General features: G+C 36.3%; 1 protein-coding gene across 6 annotated transcripts in view; it reads right to left on the reverse strand.

Annotated features, from left to right (window-relative positions):
* ARFIP1 (ADP ribosylation factor interacting protein 1) overlaps positions 1 to 25107 on the reverse strand; it is a 135024-nt gene that overhangs the window by 101351 nt on the left and 8566 nt on the right. For 4 of the 6 annotated variants that reach the window (XR_010943128.1, XM_067736652.1, XM_067736648.1 and 1 more), the window contains exon 2: positions 15493 to 15572. The exons of the other annotated variants lie outside the window; for them this stretch is intronic. Coding sequence is in view for 3 of the 4 variants with exons in the window: in XM_067736652.1 (XP_067592753.1) it covers positions 15493 to 15570 (78 nt within the window). In the remaining variant the exon portion in view is untranslated. The remainder of the gene's footprint in view (positions 1 to 15492; positions 15573 to 25107) is intronic. 6 annotated transcript variants of the gene reach the window in all.

Below are 25107 nucleotides of genomic sequence, written 5' to 3' on the forward strand. Positions count from 1 at the left end.
AAATTAAAACCTTTAGAGACAAGCAAAAGTTGAGAGAGTTCAGCACCACCAAACAAGCTTTACAACAAATGCTAAAGGATCTCCTCTAGGCAAGAAACACAAGAGAAGGAAAAGACCTACAATAACGAACCCAAAACAATTAAGAAAATGGGAATAGGAACATACATATCGATAATTACCTTAAATGTAAATGGACTAAATGCTCCCACCAAAAGACACAGATTGGCTGAATGGATACAAAAACAAGACCCATAAATATGCTGTCTACAAGATCTTGACCCACTTCAGACCTAGAGACACATACAGACTGAAAGTAAGGGGATGGAAAAAGATATTCCATGCAAATGGAAACCAAAAGAAAGCTGGAGTAGCAATTCTCATATCAGACAAAACAGACTTTAAAATAAAGACTATTAGAAGTTACAGAATGGTGGGAGGGAGGGAGACGCAAGAGGGAAGAGATATGGGAACATATATATATGTATAACTGATTCACTTCGTTATAAAGCAGAAACTAACACACCATTGTAAAGCAATTATACCCCAATAAAGATGTTAAAATAAAAAAAAAAGAAGTTACAAAGAAGGACACTACATAATGATCTAGGGATCGATCCAAGAAGAAGATATAACAATTGTAATAACAATTACAATTGTATAACAATTGTATAACAATTGTATGTTGCTCCCAACATAGGAGCACCTCAATACATAAGGCAAATACTAACAGCCATAAAAGGGGAAATCGACAGTAACACATTCATAGTAGGGGACTTTAACACCCCACTTTCACCAATGGACAGATCATCCAAAATGAAAATAAATAAGGAAACACAAGCTTTAAATGATACATTAAACAAGATGGACTTAACTGATATTTATAGGACATTCCATCCAAAAACAACAGAATACATATTTCTCTCAAGTGCTCATGGAACATTCTCCAGAATAGATCATATCTTGGGTCACAAATCAAGCCTTGGTAAATTTAAGAAAATTGAAATTGTATCAAGTATCTTTTCCGACCACAACGCTATGAGACTAGATATCAATTACAGGAAAAGATCTGTAAAAAATACAAACAAACGGAGGCTAAACAATACACTACTTAACAACGAAGTGATCACTGAAGAAATGAAAGAGGAAATTAAAAAAATACCTAGAAACAAATGACAATGGAGACACGATGACCCAAAACCTATGGGATGCAGCAAAAGCAGTTCTAAGAAGGAAATTTATAGCAATACAACCCTACCTTAAGAAATACATCTCAAATAAACAACCTAACCTTGCACCTAAAGCAATTAGAGAAAGAAGAACAAAAAAACCCCGAAGTTAGCAGAAGGAAAGAAATCATAAAGATCAGATCAGAAATAAATGAAAAAGAAATGAAGGAAACGATAGCAAAGATCAATAAAACTAAAAGCTGGTTCTTTGAGAAGATAAACAAAATTGATAAACCATTAGCCAGACTCCAAGAAAAGAAGGGAGAAGACTCAAATCAATAGAATTAGAAATGAAAAAGGAGAAGTAACAACTGACACTGCAGAAATACAAAAGATCATGAGAGATTACTACAAGCAACTCTATGCCAATAAAATGGACAACCTGGAAGAAATGGACAAATTCTTACAAATGCAGAACCTGCCAAGACTGAACCAGGAAGAAATAGAAAATATGAACAGACGAATCACAAGCACTGAAATCGAAACTGTGATTAAAAATCTTCCAACAAACAAAAGCCCAGGACCAGATGGCTTCACAGGCAAATTCCATCAAACATTTAGAGAGGAGCTAACACCTATCCTTCTCAAACTCTTCCAAAATATAGCAGAGGGAGGAATACTCCCAAACTCATTCTACAAGGCCACCATCACCTTGATACCAAAACCAGACAAGTATGTCACAAAAAAGAAAACTACAGGCCAGTATCACTGATGAACATAGATGCAAAAGTCCTCAACAAAATACTAACAAACAGAATCCAACAGTACATTAAAAGGATGATACACCATGATCAAGTGGGGTTTATTCCAGGAATACAAGGATTCTTCAATATACACAAATCAATCAACGTGATACACCATATTAACAAATTGAAGGAGAAAAACCATATGGTCATCTCAATAGATGCAGAGAAAGCTTTCCACAAAGTTCAACACCCATTTATGATAAAAACCATGCAGAAAGTAGGCATAGAGGGAACTTTCCTCAACATAATAAAGGCCATATATGACAAACCCACAGCCAACATTGTCCTCAATGGTGAAAAACTGAAACCATTTCCACTAAGATCAGGAACAAGACAAGGTTGCCCACTCTCACCACTCTTATTCAACATAGTTTTGGAAGTTTTAGCCACAGCTATCAGAGAAGAAAAGGAAATAAAAGAAATCCAAACTGGAAAAGAAGTAAAGCTGTCACTGTTTGCAGATGACATGATACTATACATAGAGAATCCCAAAGATGCTACCAGAAAACTACTAGAGCTAATCAAAATTAATGCACAGAAATCTCTGGCATTCCTATACACTAATGATGAAAAATCTGAAAGTGAAATCAAGAAAACACTCCCATTTACCATTTCACAAAAAGAATAAAATATCTCGGAATAAACCTACCTAAGGAGACAAAAGACCTGTATGCAGAAAATTATAAGACACTGATGAAAGAAATTCAAGATGGTACAAATAGATGGAGAGATATACCATGTTCTTGGATTGGAAGAATCAACATTGTGAAAATGACTCTACTACGTAAAGCAATTTACAGATTCAATGTAATCCCTATCAAACTACCACTGTCATTTTTCACAGAAGTAGAACAAAAAATTTCACAATTTGTATGGAAACACAAAGGACCCCGAATAGCCAAAGCAATCTTGAGAACGAAAAACGAAGCTGGAGAAAGCAGGCTCCCTGACTTCAGACTATACTACAAAGCTACAGTAATCAAGACAGTATGGTACTGGCACAAAAACAGAAGGATAGATCAATGGAACAGGATAGAAAGCCCAGAGATAAACCCACGCACATATGGTCACCTTATCTTTGATAAAGGAGGCAGGAATGTACAGTGGAGAAAGGACAGCCTTTTCAATAAGTGATGCTGGGAAAACTGGACAGGTATATATAAAAGTATGAGATTAGATCACTCCCTAACACCATACACAAAAATAAGCTCAAAACGGATTAAAGATCTAAATGTAAGGCCAGAAACTATCAAACTCTTAGAGGAAAACATAGGCAGAACACTGTATGACATAAATCACAGCAAGATCCTTTTTGGCCCACCTCCTAGAGAAATGGAAATAAAAACAAAAATAAACAAATGGGACCTAATGAAACTTCAAAGCTTTTGCACAGCAAAGGAAACCATAAACAAGACCAAAAGACAACCCTCAGAATGGGAGAAAATATTTGCAAATGAAGCAACTGACAAAGGATTAATCTCCAAAATTTATAAGCAGCTCATGCAGCTCAATAACAAAAAAACAAACAACCCAATCCAAAAATGGGCAGAAGACCTAAATAGACATTTCTCCAAAGAAGATATACAGATTGCCAACAAACACATGAAAGAATGCTCAACATTATTAATCATTAGAGAAATGCAAATCAAAACTACAATGAGATATCATCTCACACCAATCAGAATGGCCATCATCAAAAAATCTAGAAACAATAAATGCTGGAGAGGGTGTGGAGAAAAGGGAACCCTCTTGCACTGCTGGTGGGAATGCGAACTGGTACAACCACTATGGAGAACAGTATGGAGGTTCCTTAAAAAACTACAAATAGAACTACCATATGACCCAACAATCCCACTAGTGGGCATATACCCTGAGAAAACCATAATTCAAAAAGAGTCATGGGGCTTCCCTGGTGGCGCAGTGGTTGAGAGTCCGCCTGCTGATGCAGGGGACACGGGTTTGTGCCCTGGTCCAGGAAGATCCCACATGCCGTGGAGCGGCTGGGCCCGTGAGCCATGGCCGCTGAGCCCGCGCATCCGGAGCCTGTGCTCCGCAACGGGAGAGGCCACAACAGTGAGAGGGCCGCGTACCGCAAAAAACAGAAAAAAAAAAAAACCAAAAAGAGTCATGTACCAAAGTGTTCATTGCAGCTCTATTTACAATAGCCCAGAGATGGAAACAACCTAAGTGTCCATCATTGGATGAATGGATAAAGAAGATGTGGCACATATATACAATGGAATATTACTCAGCCATAAAAAGAAACGAAATTGAGCTATTTGTAATGAGGTGGATGGACCTAGAGTCTGTCATACAAAGTGAAGTAAGTCAGAAAGAGAAAGACAAATACCGTATGCTAACACATATATATGGAATTTAAGAAAAAAAAATGTCATGAAGAACCTAGGGGTAAGACAGGAATAAAGACAGACCTACTAGAGAATGGACTTGATGATATGGGGAGGGGGAAGGGTAAGCTGGGATGAAGTGAGAGAGAGGCATGGACATATATACACTACCAAACGTAAAATAGATAGCTCGTGGGAAGCAGCCGCATAGCACAGCGAGATCAGCTCAGTGCTTTGTGACCACCTAGAGGGGTGGGATAGGGAGGGTGGGAGGGAGGGAGATCCAAGAGGAAAGAGATATGGGAATATATGTATAACTGATTCACCTTGTTATAAAGCAGAAACTAACACACCATTGTAAAGCAATTATACTCCAATAAAGATGTAAAAAAAAAACTCATCAAACTGCATATTTTAAATGGATGCATTTTATCATATGCAAAGTTTACTTCAATAAACTGTCAATTTTTTTTAAGGGTGAATTCTATTCTACTATCTCTAAGGACAGAGGATCTGTTTTGCCTGAAAGCCCAAAATCCACCCTCAGGAAGACCATACCAGTCTGATGGGGGGAGGCATATGGCCCTGATCATGATCTTCCTTGCCCACCTACAAGAAGATCAGACTTGCAGCTCTACAACCCAGTAGCAAATAAAGTTTGTCACCTTCCAAAATATGTGTTCATGACAAAAATAAATTAGGTCAATACCCTCTCACTATAAAAATTACTGCAGAATCCTTAGTGTCATTTACAGACATATATTCTGTTTGATCCAGAGTCTGAAAATTCACAAGCACTCGCCTCTAAGAGAATATCTAAAAAATGGCAGAGCATTAAAAAAAATCCCTCTGTTCTTCAGATCCAGTGTCCCTCATCCTAGATCTTTTAAGGCAGCCATAGAGGCAATGACTGGTTTGCCAAGTCAGACTTTTAGCCAAGTACTGTGTATATCTCATTCTCCTGGCTGCCCAGCCACAGTCCCCCACAATGTTGGGGAAAGCCTCCACATAAGTCTGGGGAAAGGCAGAGCCTGCTTCTTACTATATAAAAGCTCAAATCACCATATCATCAAGCAACTATCTGGAGCCAGATTACTTGAGTTCAATCCCTGGCTCCTCCACATACTAGCTATGTAAACTTCCTAAAATTCTCTTTCCTCATCAGTAAAATGATAATAGTATTGTGCCTACCTTACGATGTTGTTGTGAGGATAAAATAAAATATAAAGTACTTAGAAAAGTATCTGGCATATAATAAGTGGTATACAGGTTACATTATAATTATTTGTTTCCCAAGCTCTGGGGGCACTGCCATATGCCCTTGGCTCTGCCAAATCAAAGGCACTTGCCCCAGACCTGGAATCAGAAACTAGCGATAACAAGAAAGAGGAATGATGAGGAACTCACTCTGGGGCAGCCACAACTGTAGTGAGACCAAATGCCTTCAGCAGTGGCCACAGCACCAGGGGCAGAACCCAGTCACCAGAGCTAGTCACCAGAGTCTTGGCAGTGCGAGGTGCTAGGGCCAGTGCTAAGCAATGGCAGCGACAGTGCCCTCACTGAAATCGTGCTGAACTGTGATTTGGAGCATACTCCCAGATAGGAGCGTGCATACTGGTTTTCCAACCTTCCAGTAAGCTACATCAGATCCTCTTAGCAAATGTCTTTTCTATGTAAGTGAGCTGGAGTTGGTTTCATTTGCTTGCAACATAAGAGCCTGACAGCTGACCTGCAAAAAGTGGATAAATGTGAAAAGGTCTTATATTATCTTTACGAGTGCTTCTGCATACCAAGTGATAACTATGAAATGGTCTAGAAACTTTTGAGAATGTTAGTGAACAAGTTAGCTATGGCACTTGTTTGATACCTTCATGATTCCCTAATCTAATATGCCAATAATAACCAAAAAGCTGACCTTAATTAACTACCTTCTACATGCCAGGCACTGTGCTAATAATAAGCACATTACAGGAAATATTTCATTTAACCCTCACAACTGCCCTGTAAGGTGGATAAGATTTTCCCAATGTTACAGATGAGAAAACTGAGGGCTAGAAAGGTTAAAGAATTTAAATAATGTATCCTCTTGCAAATGGAGCCCTACCAGAATAGTAAGAGCTAACAATGAGTACATACCAAGTGTCAGGCACTGTTCTATACGTTTTTCACATACTAACTGATTTAATTCTAATTATGCATTAACTCATTCAAACCCACCACAACTCGCAAACCTAGATACCATTGTTATTCCTGTTTTACAGGTAAGAGAACACAAAGATTAAGAAATGTGCTTAATGACATGCAGCTAGCAAGTGATGAACTGGGATTCAAATCTGGCAGTCCGGCTTCAGAGACCTTATTTTTAACCTCGACATTATACTGCCTCCCTAAAGGTGACTGAAATACATCAATGGGCCATGCCAACCAATATATATGCCTTCAGATATTTATGAGTCAAACGTACTGCTTTCTTGATGTTGACTTGTACCGTTGTTCCTTCTGTTTCCATATCAACCTGCGCTACTCTAACTGTGCTACTTGTCTTAATCTGACCCTTCACTTCCAACAATTCAAGATGGAAGCAACAGCCTCCAATTATATCATTATTGCTGCCTTTTGCTAATAACAGAGCCCTAGAGACAGCTGTGACCAGGAAGTTCCTACTCCTAGCTGTGGGAGGTTGCAGAATTAAACGAGGACATCTGGGAATCAGGAGCTTCAGGATATGGACTAAGCCTGATGCTGCAAATGGCATCAGCTGCCAGAAAATATGCATGTTATTATTGATCCTGATAACTCCTTGGTTAGCAATTGGGGTCAATTTTAGTACCCATCCCCCCAAACAACATCTAGGGACATTTCTGGTTGTTATAGCTGGGGATGGTGTGCTACTGGCTTCTTGAAGGTACAGGCCAGGAATGTTGCTAGAGGTCCTACAATGCACAGGATAATCCCCCACAATAAAAAATCATATAGCCAAATATGCCACAGAGTCAAGGCTGAAAAACTCTGTAAACAGCCTGATGCTATAAACTGCTTCTTATAATAGCAGGCCCAATGGGTCTTAATACTTACTCATTTTATCAAATTACCCAAGACATTTTTCACAGAAGTAGAACAAATAATCCTAAAATTTATATGGGACCACAAAAGAACCAGAATTGCCAAAGCAATCCCAAGGAAAAAGAACAACGCTGAAGGCATAACCCTCCCAGACTTCAGACAATACTATAAAGCCACAGTAATCAAAACAGTGTGGTATTGGCACAAAAACAGACACATGGATCAATGAAACAGAATAGAAAGCCCAGAAACAAACCCATACACCTATGGTCAATTAAGCTTTAACAAAGGAGGCAAGAATGTACAGTGGAGAAAAGACAGTCTCTTCAGCAAACGGTACTGGGAAAGCTGGACAGCCTCATGTAAATCAATGAAGTTAGAACACACCCTCACACCATACACAAAAAAACTCAAAATGGCTTAAAGACTTAAATATCAGACATGACACCATAAAATTAGAAGAGAACACAGGCAAAACATTCTCTGACATAAATTGTACCAATGGTTTCTTAGCTCAGTCTCCCAAAGCAATAGAAACGAGAGCAAAAATAAACAAGTGGGACCTAATCAAACTTATAAGCTTTTGCACAGCAAAGGAAACCATAAACAAAATGAAAAGACAACCTACGGACTGGGAGAAAATATCTGAAAATGATGTGACCAATAAGGGCTTAATTTCCAAATTATACAAACAGCTCATACAACTCAGTAACAAAAAAACAAACAACCCAATCAAAAAATGGGGAGAAGACCTAAGTAGACATTTCTCCAAAGAAGATATACAGATGGCCAACAGGCACATGAAAAGATGCTCAACATCACTAATCATTAGAGAAATGCAAATCAAAACTACAATGTGGTACCACCTCACACCAGTCAGAATGGCCATCATCAAAAAAATCTACAAACAACAAACGCTGGAGAGCGTGTGGAGAAAAGGGAACTCTCCTGCACTGTTGGTGGGAATGTAAATTGATACAGCCACTATGGAGAACAGTATGGAGGTTCCTTAAAAAACTAAAAATTGAGTTGCCATATGATCCAGCAACCCCACTCCTGGGTATATATCCAGAGAAAACTATAATCTGAAAAGATACATGCACCCCAATGTTCACAGCAGTACTATTTACAATAGCCAGGACATGGAAACAACCTAAATGTCCAGCGACAGATGAATGGATAAAGAAGATGTGGTTATATATACACAGTGGAATACTAGCCGTAAAAAAGAATGAAATAATGCCATTTGCAGCAACATGGATGGACCTAGAGATTATCATACTGATGTAACTCAGAAAGAGAAACACAAATACCATAAGATATCACTTATAAGCAGAACCTAAAATATGACACAAATGAACATATTTATGAAAAAGAAACAAACTCAGAGACATAGAAAACAAACTTATGGTTACCAAAGGGGAAAGGGGGTGGGGGAGGGATAAATTAGGAGTTTGAGATTGACAGATACAAACTACTATATATAAAATAAACAACAAGGTCCTCTGTATAGCACAGGGAACTACATATAATATCCTGTAATAAACCATAATGGAAAAGAATATGAAAAAGAATATGTATCTATATGTATAACTGAGTCACTCTGCTGTACACCAGAAACTAACATAACATTGTAAATCAACTATACTTCAATTAAAAACAAAACTTACTTTAATGTCATAAATGTAACCCATTTCAAAGCAAGACCAACTGCACTGGGGGAGGATAACTCCCCCATGCCCTCCTTGGGTGCACCACTTAACACTATCCATCACTCCAGAGAACTTTCTCAACACTGCAATAGCTATAACATGGCTCATAACACTGCTGATAGTCTGACCCCTACCCACTTCTCCAGCCACTTCTCAGACCATATTCTTCCCTAACTTTCTCCGTACTGGCCAACTAAACGTCTGCGCACTTCATGGTGCACAGTAACCCTTCTCCCTGTAAATTCAACTCCTAGTCTATGGTCTTTTCTGTAGCTGCCCAAGACCAAAGCTAAAAGAAAAAAGCTCACGTAATTTTTCCTGGCACTACTTATGTTTTTCAAATCCTGAAAATATACCTTGACATTAACATTATAAAAGGCTTTACATTTGACAATCAGCGTCTATGGGTGAACACTTAATGGAAAATAAAAGATTCAACATTAACAAAAATTCGCCCAAAGACTAAGAATCTATCTTAATAATGCAAGAGAAGGATACTGGAAATAAGTTTCTTGATGTTATCAATATATTACATTATGAATGGTAAAACCTAATTTCTAAAATGCTTATTAGAAAAAGATAAAAACTTTCTAGAAAGGATGTAAAAGAACTTGTCTTAGCCTTAATCAGACTTCTGAAACAATACAAGGCATCACATCTTCTAAAACACACATATTTAACATTGTTCGTTAATCCAATTTACCACTGAGCTGGTAAAAATAAAGTAGTATAATAATAAGCTTAAAGTTTTTCCAATTGTTTCTTACATCTACCATTTTTTTAAAAAAGTTATTTGAAAATTCATTGAAAAGCACTATGAAATATTTCTAATGCTCAGTAAGTATTTTGTTCTGCTATCAAGTAGTTCTTCTAATTTAAAGGACTGAATTCTTAATTTCAGTCAAATCTAGACAAAAGAGCAGTGAATAAACAGTGTGGGAAAAAAAAAAGAAAAGAAGGGAAGCTACAAATATTCAACTCTAATTGTTCTAGTTATGGTTTCAGACAATGAAGGTCGCAGTGCTTAGTGAACTAATTATGTATGTCAACAGAGACCATATTTTGTTCTAAAACCAAAAAGCACAAATGCCTTCTGTGTCAGATGAAATTATTTAGATTTTTGCTTGCCTACAAAAAAAGAAAGCGATTCCATTAAACTCATAATTCAGTCTTTGAAATTTCCCCCTATATTAGTAAAAATATGACCTTTAAAAACTGGTTAATGTATTTATAGCAAAGTTAATTTAACATGGTTCAAAAGTATTAGGTGAATAAGCCTACCCGTGAGGTCTCAAGATAACTAACCAAGGTGTCAGGAGACACAGATTTAAGGGCCAGCTCTGCCACTTTTTTATAAGTTTACAGAAGTCACTGTACTTCCCTAAGTTTCAATGTCCTCATTTATAAAATGAGATTCTTAACTTCACCTATATATCATACAGCTATTATAAGAATCAAATATGAAACTGCTTGGCAAACTGAAAACGTTATAAAGATGTTATAATTATAGCACACTGATTTCGGCTAAGGAGAAATATTGGAGTGGTCCCATCAACACTAGCATTTACCAGCATAGCTACTCCTCCTAACTGTCACTATGGGTACCCTAAATACATTTCTCTAAAACAGAACAATATCAAGACAGAGCTGAAATATGGTTACAAATGTTATCATCTTTGGCCAAGTTCTTTTTTTTCCCTTCTTGGCAATTTCATGATTTTAAAAGGAAGATGATCCTACATAAGGATGGATAAAGCAATGTGGTCAAGTCCAAATAATTACTGAATCTGGATGATTAATATATGGTAATTCATTTACCACTTCACCTTTATTTCATACGTTGCAAATTTTTCTTAACTGATGTTTTAATCTACTAGTATCAACACCTATTTGTCTTATATTTTCAACCGCTTGCTACTCGAATACTGCATTTCAGGTCTCCCAAGTTTCTCACCTTCTGCCTGTCATTCTCATTTCTGGGTCAAGCCAATCTTAGCCACTAGCTACCACTTGAACCGCATTTCCTCCCACTCTTCCCTCACTGACCCTCAGTTCCAGCCAGAGTTCTCACTGCTATTCCTCAAACATACCAATCTTATTTTTGCCCTTGCCTTTGCTCTCTCTGGAAGGTTCTTACTCCCAGATTTTCACATGACCCTTCCTCATTTCATTTAGGTTTCTGCTCAAACAGAAAGGGCCTTCCCTGACCAACTGATGTAAATTAGCACACTTCATCACTCTTTAGCCCCTTATCCTGCTTTACGGCAGTAAAGACTACTTTACATTATATTATAAAATAATTTATGCATATGTTATGTATGTATTTAACATGTCTGTCTCCCTCCCCAATATGTTTACAACATAAAAGCCAACTCCTCCGGACACTCACAATCCTTCCATGACCTGAACTATGTTCTTCCCACTTATTATGCTTCTTCAGATACCCTATTAAATCAAACTTAATTACTCACACTTCCCCATACACGTCTCTCAATTTCCTTTCTCTACGACTCAGCCCAAGCTGTGACCATCATCATCCACATACTCAAATTCTACCCACACTGTAAGAAACAGTTTAAACACCACCTTTACTGATAGTCCTGGCTGATACTCCTCTGAACTGCCACAGTTCTTCATCGGTACCACTCTAAAGGCATTATTATTCTACATTTTATTTATTTTAAAATTTCCTCTAATAATCAACATGCAGCTTGAGTGCAGGATCTAAACGAATTCACTTTTAGACCTCTGGGTTACTTACATAAAAGAGGAATGGAAATATTTGTATTTTTTTTCTTGGATATTAGAAGTAAGTATATGTATTAGTGTTACTGTATCAAAGGGCAGACAGAAAAGGAGAATTCATGCAATAATCCTAAGATACACTAATAAATACCTAACACAACTACTTTGCTTTCTTTCCTTTTTTATTGTTGTTAAAAATACACTTGTTTTCCCAACTTCCTTGCTTCCATCTTTACATAATTTTTTCTTATTAAGTTTCTTACATTACTCATCTTTCCCACTTTTCTTTGGGTTCAAATCATAGCTCTTTTCCTCATCAGCCATGTTAACCCTTCCAGGTCTCTGTTGCCTAATCTATAGAATGAGGGAGAAAACCTCAGCTGCAAGCAGGTTATTATAGTATTAAATGAGATAATATATCTCATAAAACCCAGTATAGTGCCTGGCACCTAACAGGCTCTCAGTGAATGGTGCCTATTTGGCTATTGTTTCTTCTACAGATATAGAAGCTGCAGATTTTAAACACATTTCAGGGTGTAAAGTTTGAAATTTAAAAAAACAAAATCCACCTTTTTCTGCTCTAATCAAGACTGGAATAGAGTACAAAGCAAGCCAAGCTCACGTTTTCTTCTTTTTAATTCAAAAAGAAAAAAAAACCCAAACAACTGATGTCATAAAAAAAAATGAGAAGAAGAAAGCGTTTTTATAGTCACTGATAGATGGATATCCTAATGAAAACATCATTTGATTGAGAGGAAATTGCCTGGATTCTGCAATTAACTAGCTGAGTGATCCTGCACAAAGGCAATTCACCTGACAGAACCTAAAATGAACCTTAAGTCCCTTCTTGTTCAGGGTTGATACTGTTTTTGGCTCAGTTCAAAATGCTGGAGTTTTTGTTGTTGTTGTTTTGTTTTGCTCTTAAAGAAATGAAAATTATCATCCAGGTCATCATATTCTATTCCTAAGAAACCAGTATCCATATATCATTTATACTAGTGGTGTGAGGATTAATTCATTCTTCAAACTGACCATCAGTGATGTGCCAACCTCTGCTAGGATTAGCCTGAATTACTGAAAAGTCCAATGTATAGAACATTTAATTAAGAGTTAATGACCATAATATATAGAGAGTTATAATAGATTAAAAGAAGGGACTTCCCTGGTGGCACAGTGGTTAAGAATCTGCCTGCCAATACATGGGACACAGGTTTGATCCCTGGTCCAGGAATATCCCACATGCCGCGGGGCAACTAAGCCCACATGCCACAACTACTGAGCCTGCGCTCTAGAGCCTGGGAGCCACAACTACTGAGCCCACGTGCCACAACTACTGAAGCCCGCACACCTGGAGCCCGTGCTCCGCAACGAGAGAAGCCACCGCAAATGAGAGAAGCCCACGCACCACAACGAAGAGTAGTCCCCGCTTGCAGCAACTAGAGAAAGCCTGCACGCAGCAATGAAGACCCAACACAGATAAAAAATTTAAAAATATAAATATATATACACATATATTAAGAGAAGAACTCTTATAAGCAAATCTGACCCCAAAATGTTTTCATCAAGGATATTGAAAAAAGAAGATTTAAGTTAGTAGAATAATAATACTGATAAATGGGGAATTTTTAAGTTACAGAATATTCCTAAATCCTACTTTGGTTAACTGCAAACTCATACAATGCTTTTAAATTTGGGTATAAATTCAGATTATACTCATACACCTGGCCCTTTTTTTTTTTATTATTACAATATTCCCTGTGGATGCTGCACATTTGGGCATGGCTAAAAACACAGGGAATGCCTAATATGAATTATAAGGTTAATTTATAGACAAATTTGAACAATTATTTGGCAGTGGATTCCTTCAGATCACTGTCATCCAGCCTTAACTCTCCTGAGCAGATTTCTAGTTTAGCATCTATTGGTGTGACATTCACATAGAAGAAACTCACAGTGGTAAACCACAAAGGGAATACTTTCATTTATTATGATGAGTCCATCACTGACAGGGCTGCCAATCCTTCCTGTAGTTCACAAGCATTAAACTTCCTCTGACCATCTCTCAACAGTATAGATTCAGAGATCTGATCATAAAAAATCAAATCCATGAGTTAAGACAAATATGGTATACATAATTCCCTAGGTTCTCAGAACTAAATATAACTACAACACTGCTTTGACAAATGGTAAACAGCCAAACTATTTTATTTTTATTTTATTTATTTATTTATTTATTTATTTTTGGCTGCGTTGGGTCTTTGTTGCTGTGCACGGGCTTTCTCTAGTTGCGGTGAGCGGGGCCTACTCTTTCTTGCGGTGTGTGGGCTTATCATTGCGGTGGCTTCTCTTGTTGCAGAGCACGGGCTCTAGGCACGCGGGCTTCAGTGGTTGTGGCATGCGGGCTCAGTAGTTGCAGCTCGCGGGCTCTAGAGCACAGGCTCAGTAGTTGTGGCACACGGGCTTAGTTGCTCTGTGGTATGTGGGATCTTCCCGGACCAGGGATCAAACCCGTGTCCCCTATATTGGCAGGCAGATTCTTAACCACTGCACCACCAGGGAAGTCCCAGCTAAACTATTTTAAATCACAAAGAATCCTGAATCCTTCACAGATAATACATATTTTGCCAACCAGAACTCATCTTTGACTTTTGGGCGAAAAATAAATTATCCAGCTCTAAACCCTACATTAAAGTCTGTCACACAGACTCAGCATCTTGGAGTGATGATGAAACACTGTGGCTAGCACTATGCCCACATACACAGTCGGCAAACTGGTTCAGAAACACTGCAACTGGAGCTGGAAGAACCCATGTTGTGTTCCAGCCTTGCCGGCTACTCTAACTCAGGCACTACCTCTGTGAAAGTTAAATATGATCAACAAATAAATGGGGGAGATAATGGTTGTTCTACTTGCCTAACTGAATTGTATCAAATCAGTCTAAGGATCAAGGCGGGACAATTATGAAAGTGCTACTCTGTAAATCTTTAAGCACTATAAATTTGAGAGATGTTACTAGGATTAGGTGTTCAAAAAAGCATCTGATGACTTGAATTCAATATAAAATTAACTTCTTAACATCTTTCTACTCTAATGAGCTAGAACAGTGGTTCTTAGGTGGTATATATTAGAATCACCTGTAGAATTTCCAAAAAGAACACACACACACACACACACACACACACACACACACACACCTTGGTGTCTATCACTACAGACTCAGATTTAGTGAGTCTGAAGTAAAGTCCAGAACTCAGTATTTTTTTTAAACACTACATTTGGATTCTGATGCATAATTAACTAGAGAGAGAATATGGGAGTAGGTGAGCGCAAATGTGAACCAATTACCACTGTTATTTCAACAGAAACTTCATTTCATGTTTAAACTTAAAACTATAGCTCGACCAGACTTTTATGTTGATTTTTATGGGACAGGTATACTCTAAAATTTCATATGCCCAAAGGCAAATGTTAACTTACTTCCAATTATGAAGAAATAGCTCTCTCTCCTCCCACCCCTTTCCTGTGTCTATGTGTGTAGAAGAGTTTATTTAGAATGGCACATATTTAGACAGACTAAGTTAATTTGGATAGTCTAAATTTGATTGATATGGGTTGACTTTAAAAAAAACAATATAAATACCACCCATTCACCTCAGAATTAGACTTGACTTCTTCTGTGGCTGGTTTAGATGTACCAAGAGTTGTAGTATCATTGCTGCAGTCAGACATACCTAAAAGTAAAATGTGTTAAGCACACATTAAATAATTTAGTTAAAAGAGCTATATCACCTTACCGATATTCTTACAAATATTCCACAACATAAATCATTTATTTGCAGTCAGAATTTGTTTTGCAAAACTATCTATAACCACATGAGTATCTATTGATTATAACAGATAAACAATTCTAAGAACAGACAAAAATTCAGGAAAAATTTTTATGCAAAATGTAAAAACACATACCTCAGTGACTAAAAAATAATTTCATAAAATCATTTTAGATATGAAACAATTTAAAAGATCAGAGTGTCAACTTGATTTGCTAGATGAAAAAACTGAGGTCAAAAATGTCAAAATATCCAAAGATAAAGCCAAAATATTAGTTATTCATGGCCTATATAAAATCAAAGTTTCAGAACAGAACTCAGACATCTTCCAACTCTCTGATCAGTGCTCTTTAGTACCGATAACAGATGTGACTGCTCATTGTCAAAGTCAAACACTATACTCAGATTTCATTCAATAAAACTTTAATGTGCTATTTCTGCTTCTAACTTATTCAACAACATTTAGAGAATGCCAACTACATGTGAAGAATTCTGCTAGGCACTAAGGAGAAAGAAAAGGAAAATCTAATTCAGGTTATAAGAGCATAATGCCCTCCATATCTGCAGGTTCCAACAAAGATCAAAAATATTTGAAAAAAGAATTCCAGAAAGTCCCAAAGAGCAAAACTTGAATTTGCCATGCACCAGTAACTATTTATATAACACTTACATTATATTATAAGTAATGTAGAGAGGATTTAAAGTATATGGGAGGATGTGCATAGGTTATATGCAAGTACTATACCATTTTATAAGGGACTTGAGCATCTGCAGATTTTGTTATCTGTGGGTGTACTAGAACCCATACCCCATATATAGCAAGGGCGACTGTACTCTGAATCTAATCAAGGAGACAGATAAATAAGTACAAAACACCATATTAGGTACTATAATGTACAGAAGCAAAGTTTTACTCATGAAATACAATGGAGGGAACAATTTTATTGTTCACAAATCAAATCCAATACCCCATTAAGAAAATAATACAACATGAACAAGTGGGATTTATTCCAGGAATACAAGGCTGTTCAATTAAGAAAGCTATTAATATATAATATATTCATAAATATAAGGGGAAAAAAACATGGTTTTCTATGTAGATGTTGAGAAATCTATTGACAGAATTCAATACCCATTCATAATTCAATACTCAAGGAAAAAGGAATTAAGGGAGATGTCTTCAACATGATACACGCTTTAATCCTACAACCATTATTTTATTTAATAAAGAAATAACAGAGGCATTTCCACTACAACAGGAACAATGCAAAGGAACTCACCATTTCTGCTACTATTCAACACTGAACTAGAGGTATTAGCCAATCCAAGTAGACAAACCAATTAGAAGAATAATAGGTAAAGAAGTAAAACTATTTCTTTTTGCAGAAGATATGATGGTACACCTGAAAAACTCCAAAGACTCAACGGTAAAACTAACTAAAAATTAAAAGAATTCAGTGAAAAAGTAGGATAAAAAATTAACATACAAAAGGAGTTTGGGATTAACATATACACACTACTATACACAAAATAGATAACCAACAAGGACCCACTGTATAGCACAGGTAACTATACTCAATATTTTGTAATAACCTATAAGGGGAAAGAATCTGAAAAAGAATATATATAATATAATATATATATGAATCACTTTGCTGTACACCTGAAACTAACAGAACATTGTAAATCAACTATATTTCAATTAAAAAAAACTCAACAATTTTTGAACTGTTATTGAAAAACAATAATCAGCGGACATAAAGGCAGAGAAAAATCCCGTTTACAATTACAACAAAGAAGATTAAATACTTAGGAATAAATTAAACAATGTATAAAACCTATATGAGAAAAATGTTTAAACACAACTGAGAGACACTAAAGACTGAGCAAATGAAAAGACATCCTGTTATCGGCTATGATGACATTATAAAGAAGTCATTTCTCCCTTAGTTAATTTACAAATTCAGTGCAATAGAGAAAAATATAACAAGCTAAATTATACAGTTAGATAAGTTATACTAAAGTTGATATGGAAAAATCAAACATGCAAGAGTAGTCAGGAAAACACTGAAAAAGGAAACTCACAAGGGGACTAACTTTGTCAGATGTTAAAACATACCATAAAGTATCTATACTTAAAGCACTATGGTACTAGCACATGAATAAACAAAGAGACCAGAATAAAAAGTCTAAAGTTAGACCAAATATATACAAACATTTAATATATAACAAAGGTGACATTTCAAATTGCTTAATTAAAGATGGGCTTCTCAGTAAATAATGCCAGGAAAACTAGGTAGCCATTTGGAAAAATAAAAAATTAGACCACCACACACAAGAATAAACTCCAAATAGATTAGGAATCTAGATGTAAAAAAATGAAACCATAGATGAACTGTTAAAAGAAAACATAGATGAATTGTTCTTTAAACTTTCTAATTCTAAGAATCTAGAGATAATTTTAAAAATTGATTAATTTGACTAAATAAAGATATTTTAAAAATTGTATAACATAAGCACTATAAACAAAGAAAAAAGACAACTGAAAAACTAGGATAAAATATTTACAACAGGGGCTTCCCTGGTGGCACAGTGGTTAAGAATCCATCTGCCAAAGCAGGGGACACGGGTTCGAGCTCTGGTCTGGGAAGATCCCACATGCGCAGAGCAACTAATCCGTGTGCCACAACTACTGAGCCTGCGCTCTAGAGCCTGTGAGCCACAACTACTGAAGCCCATGCCCTGCAACAAGAGAAGCCACCGCAACGAGAAGCCTGTGCACCGCAACGAAGAGTAGCCCCCGCTCACCGCAACTAGAAAAAGCTGGTGCGCAGCAATGAAGACCCAGTGCAGCCAAAAAAAAAAAAAAATTTACAACATATGCCACAATAGGTTAATATCCCTAATATATAAAGAAGTCTTAAAAACAAAGGGGAAAAAACCAAAACCAGATAGAAAGCAGGAAAAAGACATGAACAGACGATTGACTAAAAAAGATTAAAATGGTCTCCAAAATATAAAAAATGATCAAATTCACTCATAATTAGAGAAATGCAAGTTAAAACAACACTGAGATACCATTTCTCATCTATTAGACTAGCAAAAAATTTTTTAATGTAACAAAACATTCTGTTACTGAGGATGTAAGGAAACAGGCACTCATATACATTGCTGATAGGAACACAAATTTGTACATCCATTCTGGAAGGAACTTTGGTAATGCCTAACAAAATCACACATGTACTCACCTTTGAAACCAGCAATCCCATGTCTAGAATCCATCCCAGGAATACATCTCCAATTAATACAAAAATACTTACACATTGCAGCATTCTGCATAATTGTAAAATTTTGGGAAGAGCCTAAATGTCTTTACATAGGAAAATGGCTGAATAAACTATGACACATCCAGACAATGAAGTACTGTGCAACTGTTGAAAAAAATGAAGATCTCTATGATATACTGTAATTTCCAGGACATAGTGATAAGCGAAAAAAGCAAAGCCCAAAAATACCTATGGGTATGCTGTCTCCATATAAAAACAAAGAGGATACATGAAAATACATGTTTCTGCTCATTGGAACAAAAGAAATACAAGAAGAATAAACCAGGAACTAAAGAGATAGGTTACCTACAGGGAGAGGTGGGAAAAGAGTGTAAAAAAAAGTAGGAAATGGGAACAAAGTAGCAGGAATATGGAAGGAGTGACACTTCTCTGAATATATAGTTTTAAATAATTCTGACTCTAAGAACCATAGAAATTTTCACATACCCTTCATAAAAAAAAAAATAAAACCAACCAGGATTTGAGAGGAATTCAAACAGTAAAAAATCACTAACACATGAAACCAACTGTATTAGAAATGAATAACCCAGGAAAGGGAAGGGGGAAGCAGGGAAGGGGGAAAGGGGAAAGTGGGGCAAAGGGAGATGGGGGCGGAGAGAGAGAAGAAGGGGAGGGGGAGTAGAGGGGAAGGGGAGGGAAAGGAAGAGCAGGAGAAAAGAGTATCTTAACTGGACACCATGAGGCTAAAGACAAAAAGAATTATACACAAATTCTGTTAATATAGTTAGTAAAAGTATTTCTCACAGGGGTATAGGTTAGTAATTCTTAAAGTACTTTATGTATGTAACAGAACAGAACAAATATGTAAATAGAATGTAGATATTGAGAATTTGGTTTCTCACTGCTAGAGAAAAAAGTAATAAAGAAAGGAGAAATGCTAAATAAACCCTGTGGTACTGGACTGGAATCAGAGTTATCAGTATAAACACATGGTTTTTAATATGTGTGTGTCCGTATTCATGTATATATATTTGTTATACACATACATATGCATGTATGTATAGGTTTCCTAGCTTTGTCCACTGAAAGGACCTAGAAGCAGTGATACCCAGTAACTATGAGTACACTTGGTGCTCAAATCTTGGTCTCTAAACACCATTCTCCAATAAAAGGAACCACAACTCTTAAGGAAAAGTGGTTGATTCTAATACTGGGGCAAGGAAAATACAAGAGGAGCCTGGGACATTTTTCTGGTGTCAGAAAACAAGAAAAAATTCAAAAGAGGACAGGGGATTGTCGAAAGAAAAAAGGACCCAACCTGAAGGCCCCTAATGGCCAATCCTGAGACATCTTGAGCAACAAATAATGACAGTACTGAATTGAAACTCCTAGAATAAAACAAATATTAATGAATCCATACTGATAGAAATAAATAATCAAATAAATAGGTAAATGGGGGTAAAGTAACAATTCCTCACAACAGAATCTCAATTAATAAACACAGAAAAGAAAGAGAAAACCAGAACTCTCCACCAGGCAAACATCACAGTAATAAGTGTTGCAGAAAGATTCACTGATGGATGCTAAAATTAGAGAGCAAAAGTTTGACGAGAAACAGCATTTACATAATCTCCAATATCTCCCACAAGGTACTTAACTGAAAAAAGAAAGACAGTTAAGTGGAGAAACTCACAGTTCACAGTGAAGAGACTCAGCAGATCTAACTTAACTAAGTGATTAATTAATCACCAGTAGTAAGACATATCAAGAGCATAATCCCTGATACATTGCACTGAAAAGGACAACATTGTTTTTTGTGGTATTCTTCCCCCAAATGCATTAACTCAGTCCAATCATGAGAAAACACTGGACAAACCCAAACTGAGGAACATTCTACAAAATAACTGACCAGTTCTCTTCAAAGTGTCATGGTCATGAAGACCAGGAAAGTGTGAGAAACGTACAGATTGAAAGAGACTATGGAGAAATAACCAAACTCAATATGAGTTCCTAGTCAGAATCCTGCAGCAGAAAAAGGACAGTTAGTTGAAAATTTGGTGAAATTCCAATAAGGTCTGTAGTTCAGTTAATAATATTATACCAATGTTAATTTTCTATTCTTTTTTTTTAATATAATTTTTTTTTTTTTTTTTTACTTTTGGCTGCGTTGGGTCTTTGTTGGTACACACAGGCTTTCTCTAGTTGCAGTGAACAGGGGCTACTCTTCACTGTGGTGGCTTCTCTTGTTGTGCATCATGGGCTTCAGGCGCGCGGGCTTTAGTAGTTGTGGTGTGCAGGCTCAGTAGTTGTGGCGCACGGGCTTCATTGCTCTGTATGTGGGACCTTCCCAGACCAGGGCTCAAACCCGTGTCCCCTGCGTTGGCAGGCGGATTCTTAATCACTGCGCCACCAGGGAAGTCCCTAATTTCTTATTCTTATAATTATATTATGGTTATGCAAGACGTTAGCATTATGGGAAGTAGGGTAAGGAATATAAAGCAACTCTCTGTACCATTTCTGCAAGTCTAAAATTAGATCAAAATAAAAGTTTTTAAAGAACAGTAAGGAATGCTGAGAAAAGGTAGAGGAATTACCCTTAGATAGAAGGAGGAAATCTCTTCCTTAGATAGAAGGAAGAGTGAAAGAAGGAAGGAACCCATGGAAATAGTGAGGAACGGAATGGAAAACAGAAGAATGTTAAGGCAGTTCATTTTTGCTGTCTTCTACTTTCTTGTGAAATAGTAGTTATCATCTGCTCCCCTGTATTCATCAGTAGCGCCAATTAGCAAAATATATCATTATCATCCAGCTCAAGACAAGACCAAATGATAGCTTTAGAATGGGGCTGGTCACCAGGAAGACCAAGCCATGATTAGAAGTTTGGAACTTTCAGAGGTGAAAGGGGCTAGAGGAGTTAATAACTGATAATGCCTCAGTGAGGAAGCCTTCACAAAAATCCCCGAACTATGGGGTTTGGAGAAATTCTGTGGTGAACACATCCATGTCCTGGGATCATGGAACACCCCAACTCACAGGGACAGAAGCTCCTGTACTCAGAGTGCTTCCAGATCTTGCCCAATGTCCTTTCCATCTGGCTATCTATCCTGTATCCTTTATCATATCCTTTACTATATAATAAACCGATAAGTATTAAAAAAAAAAAAAGACCAAATAACTCCAAGCAGATTGGGAAACAGGGAATCGAATTTCTGAGAATTACGGAGTCAGGTACTAAGTCTGTGTTTTATTCATATTATTTAAATGCTCTTACCTTCACATTTTTTAAAAGTTCATTTGTTCATAACTTTAATAATGGACACACATAGGGAATGACAACAAGATTTAAAGTTAATGACTTACTCACTGAACTTACTGTGGTAATCACTTCATGACGTATGTAAATCAAATCATTATGCTGTACACCTTAAATTTGTATGTGCTATATGTCAATCATATCTCAATAAAACTGGAAGAAAAGAAAAACTTATAATTATGGGAAACCAAAAAAAAAAGTTAATGACTTGCAGAATGTGCTGTTTAAGATATATGTGTTCTGATCTTTACACGAATTTAAAGTTATCTTTAAATTTGTCTTCAAAATAAAATGATAAATCATTATTACAAAACTGCCATCAATGTTGAGGCTTCACAGACTGGTTTATACTTGAGGCCACATATGCCTCAAGTCATCTCTGGGGCTCTACTTCCATAAATCAGCCAGGGGTATTCATTAACTAATGAGTGTAAGAACCAATGACCAATAAAGTGAATTACTAATTAACATTTGTAAAAAAAAAGTATAACTAATATTACCTGAGGTTTATAATTTATCCAACTTTTTGGAGTTGTTTTTGATTTATCATCAAAATCACATTTTGTTTTCTATAAACTGAATAGACTAGATCTATTCAGTTTTTAGAGGGAAACTATATAAGAACTTTAACCAGAATTTAATGAGGGAGAATTTTATATCCTACAACTGTTAAGTGCATTTAACGTCTTTCCAAGGACCAGGAAAGAGAGGGCAGGAGGTAAGAGACTTGCCAGGATCCTAGAAGATAAGAAGAAACAAAATACTCCATGGATACCAGAAAAGAAAAAACTGCATTTACAATCTCCATGAGTTAAAGATTCAGAATTATAATACTAAAGGATGAACGTTGAATAGAAATTATAACATGAGCACATTTCAAATTAAGGTACTCACATATCACAGGGGATCTGAAATGGTATGCTCAAGGCACAGGAGAGCAGATACAAACAGGATAAACAGAGCACATCATAGTGGAATGAGAATTTACACTTCTTCTAAATGAAAATAAGTATGCTGTTATGGAATCTAAAACAAAATTCACTTCAATAAAAGACACATAAGCCGTCTAAGAAATTTCTTGAATTTTTATGATGAAATATGAATCTCCACAGGAATATCTGAAGAGTTATTCTTTCTAGGGGTACTTCAGTAAAAAAGTTGGAGAAGTACTATAAATAACTTTGATGTATGGGAGTAAGGAGCTCTGACTGGAACTCAAGGACAATGCTAGGGAGGTAAATACAGAAAACTGAGGGCAAAAAGTAGCAAAACTTGGGCTTGCTTTGGTCTGAACTTGCTTAGCTTCTCTAGACTGGGTATATTACTGATTTCAGAGACTGGTTAGAGATTAAAGAAAATGGCTCTATTTCTTTCACTCAAATATGTCTATCTTTTCTTGCTCATAGATAAACAGGAAGAGAATGGTAAGATTTGTTTTAATTTCATAATTCAATATTAATTTTCAAGTTGAACTGACTTGTTTACAGTAAAAAATTTAGAGTTAAAATACATAGTGACTACATTAAATAACTATATATGCTGAGTGAAAAGTAGTATCCAAAATACATTAGTTTTCTGTTTTGGTCAAAACAATTTAAAATAGTGGGGTTTTTTTATGATGGTAGTTTCCTTAACATGGAGGAAAGATCCTTTTCCCTATTGTCAATGCAAATGATACTAAACTGAAAATGGTTTACCACACAATATGTTCAAAGTATATTACATTTTCTTTCATAAGTAGAATAATCAAGAGTAAGATAAAGAATCATCCACATTATACTGCTGTCTTTATGTCAACAACTATCTGGTATCTGTAAAAGCTATTTTGTTAGATACTCCTAAATCCTTTTAGACAGTGATAAATTAAGTTCACGTTGCTCATTAAGATAAACACATCAGCCTAGATAATTCAAAAGTAGAAAGCTCTGACAAAAAAAGGTTAATTCTCAATTATATGCAGTAATGAGAAACAATTTAAAAATCAAGAGATATTCAACTATTCTCATCCTCACCATTATACCACCTTCTAACCAAGTGACAAAATTAACAGTTTGGAGAAGTCTTTTTATTTTCCCCATTCAGATTGTGTTACAGAGAAACTAATGAGAAGTAAAATGATAAGACTCTCAAAACTAAATTACTCCCTGAAAAGAAAACTAGCTGTAAATAAACTCTAAATTATTCAGGGTACTGTGGCCTCGTTCTTCACAAACGGCTAGCTAAGGTCCAGAACATCAGCAATGAAGCCAACCAAGAGAACTGGAGAGTTACTTTAAAATTCTGTATTAATTCCCAAAACCATATAAAATAAACCCCTCAATATTCTCAGGTAATTTTTTCAATGGGAAAAAGCTCAGAGGAAATAATCTAAGAAGACAGCTTAATAATATAGATAGTTACACACAGAAATATTTATAGATATGTGTACATACATGAGTTAGTGTATGTTTCCTAGAAGCAACTCCAGCAACAATGAGCACACATAGTGCCCAGATCTTGGTTTCTAATACCATTCTCCAATAAAGGGAACCAGTGCTCCTTGGAGAAATGGCTGATTCTAGGACTGAGGCAGGATTACATACAAGATGAGCCTGGAGTATCTTGTAGTGCTGGAAAGTAAGAACATGCTGTAAAAAAAAAACCACCATAACAGAACAACAAAAGCTCAAAAGAATATAGGAACCAACTGAAAGAGCTTCCAAAGCTGGAACAATTTGAGCAATAAAATAAATACTGGATTATAATGCAAAGTATAAAATAAATAACCATGAGTCAATGCTGATATAAATAAATGACTGAATAAATTAATAAATGGGAGAGAAGAGGCAAATCTCCCTTG

The sequence above is a fragment of the Pseudorca crassidens genome, chromosome 4, assembly GCF_039906515.1.
Source record: "Pseudorca crassidens isolate mPseCra1 chromosome 4, mPseCra1.hap1, whole genome shotgun sequence".
NCBI lineage: Eukaryota > Metazoa > Chordata > Mammalia > Artiodactyla > Delphinidae > Pseudorca > Pseudorca crassidens.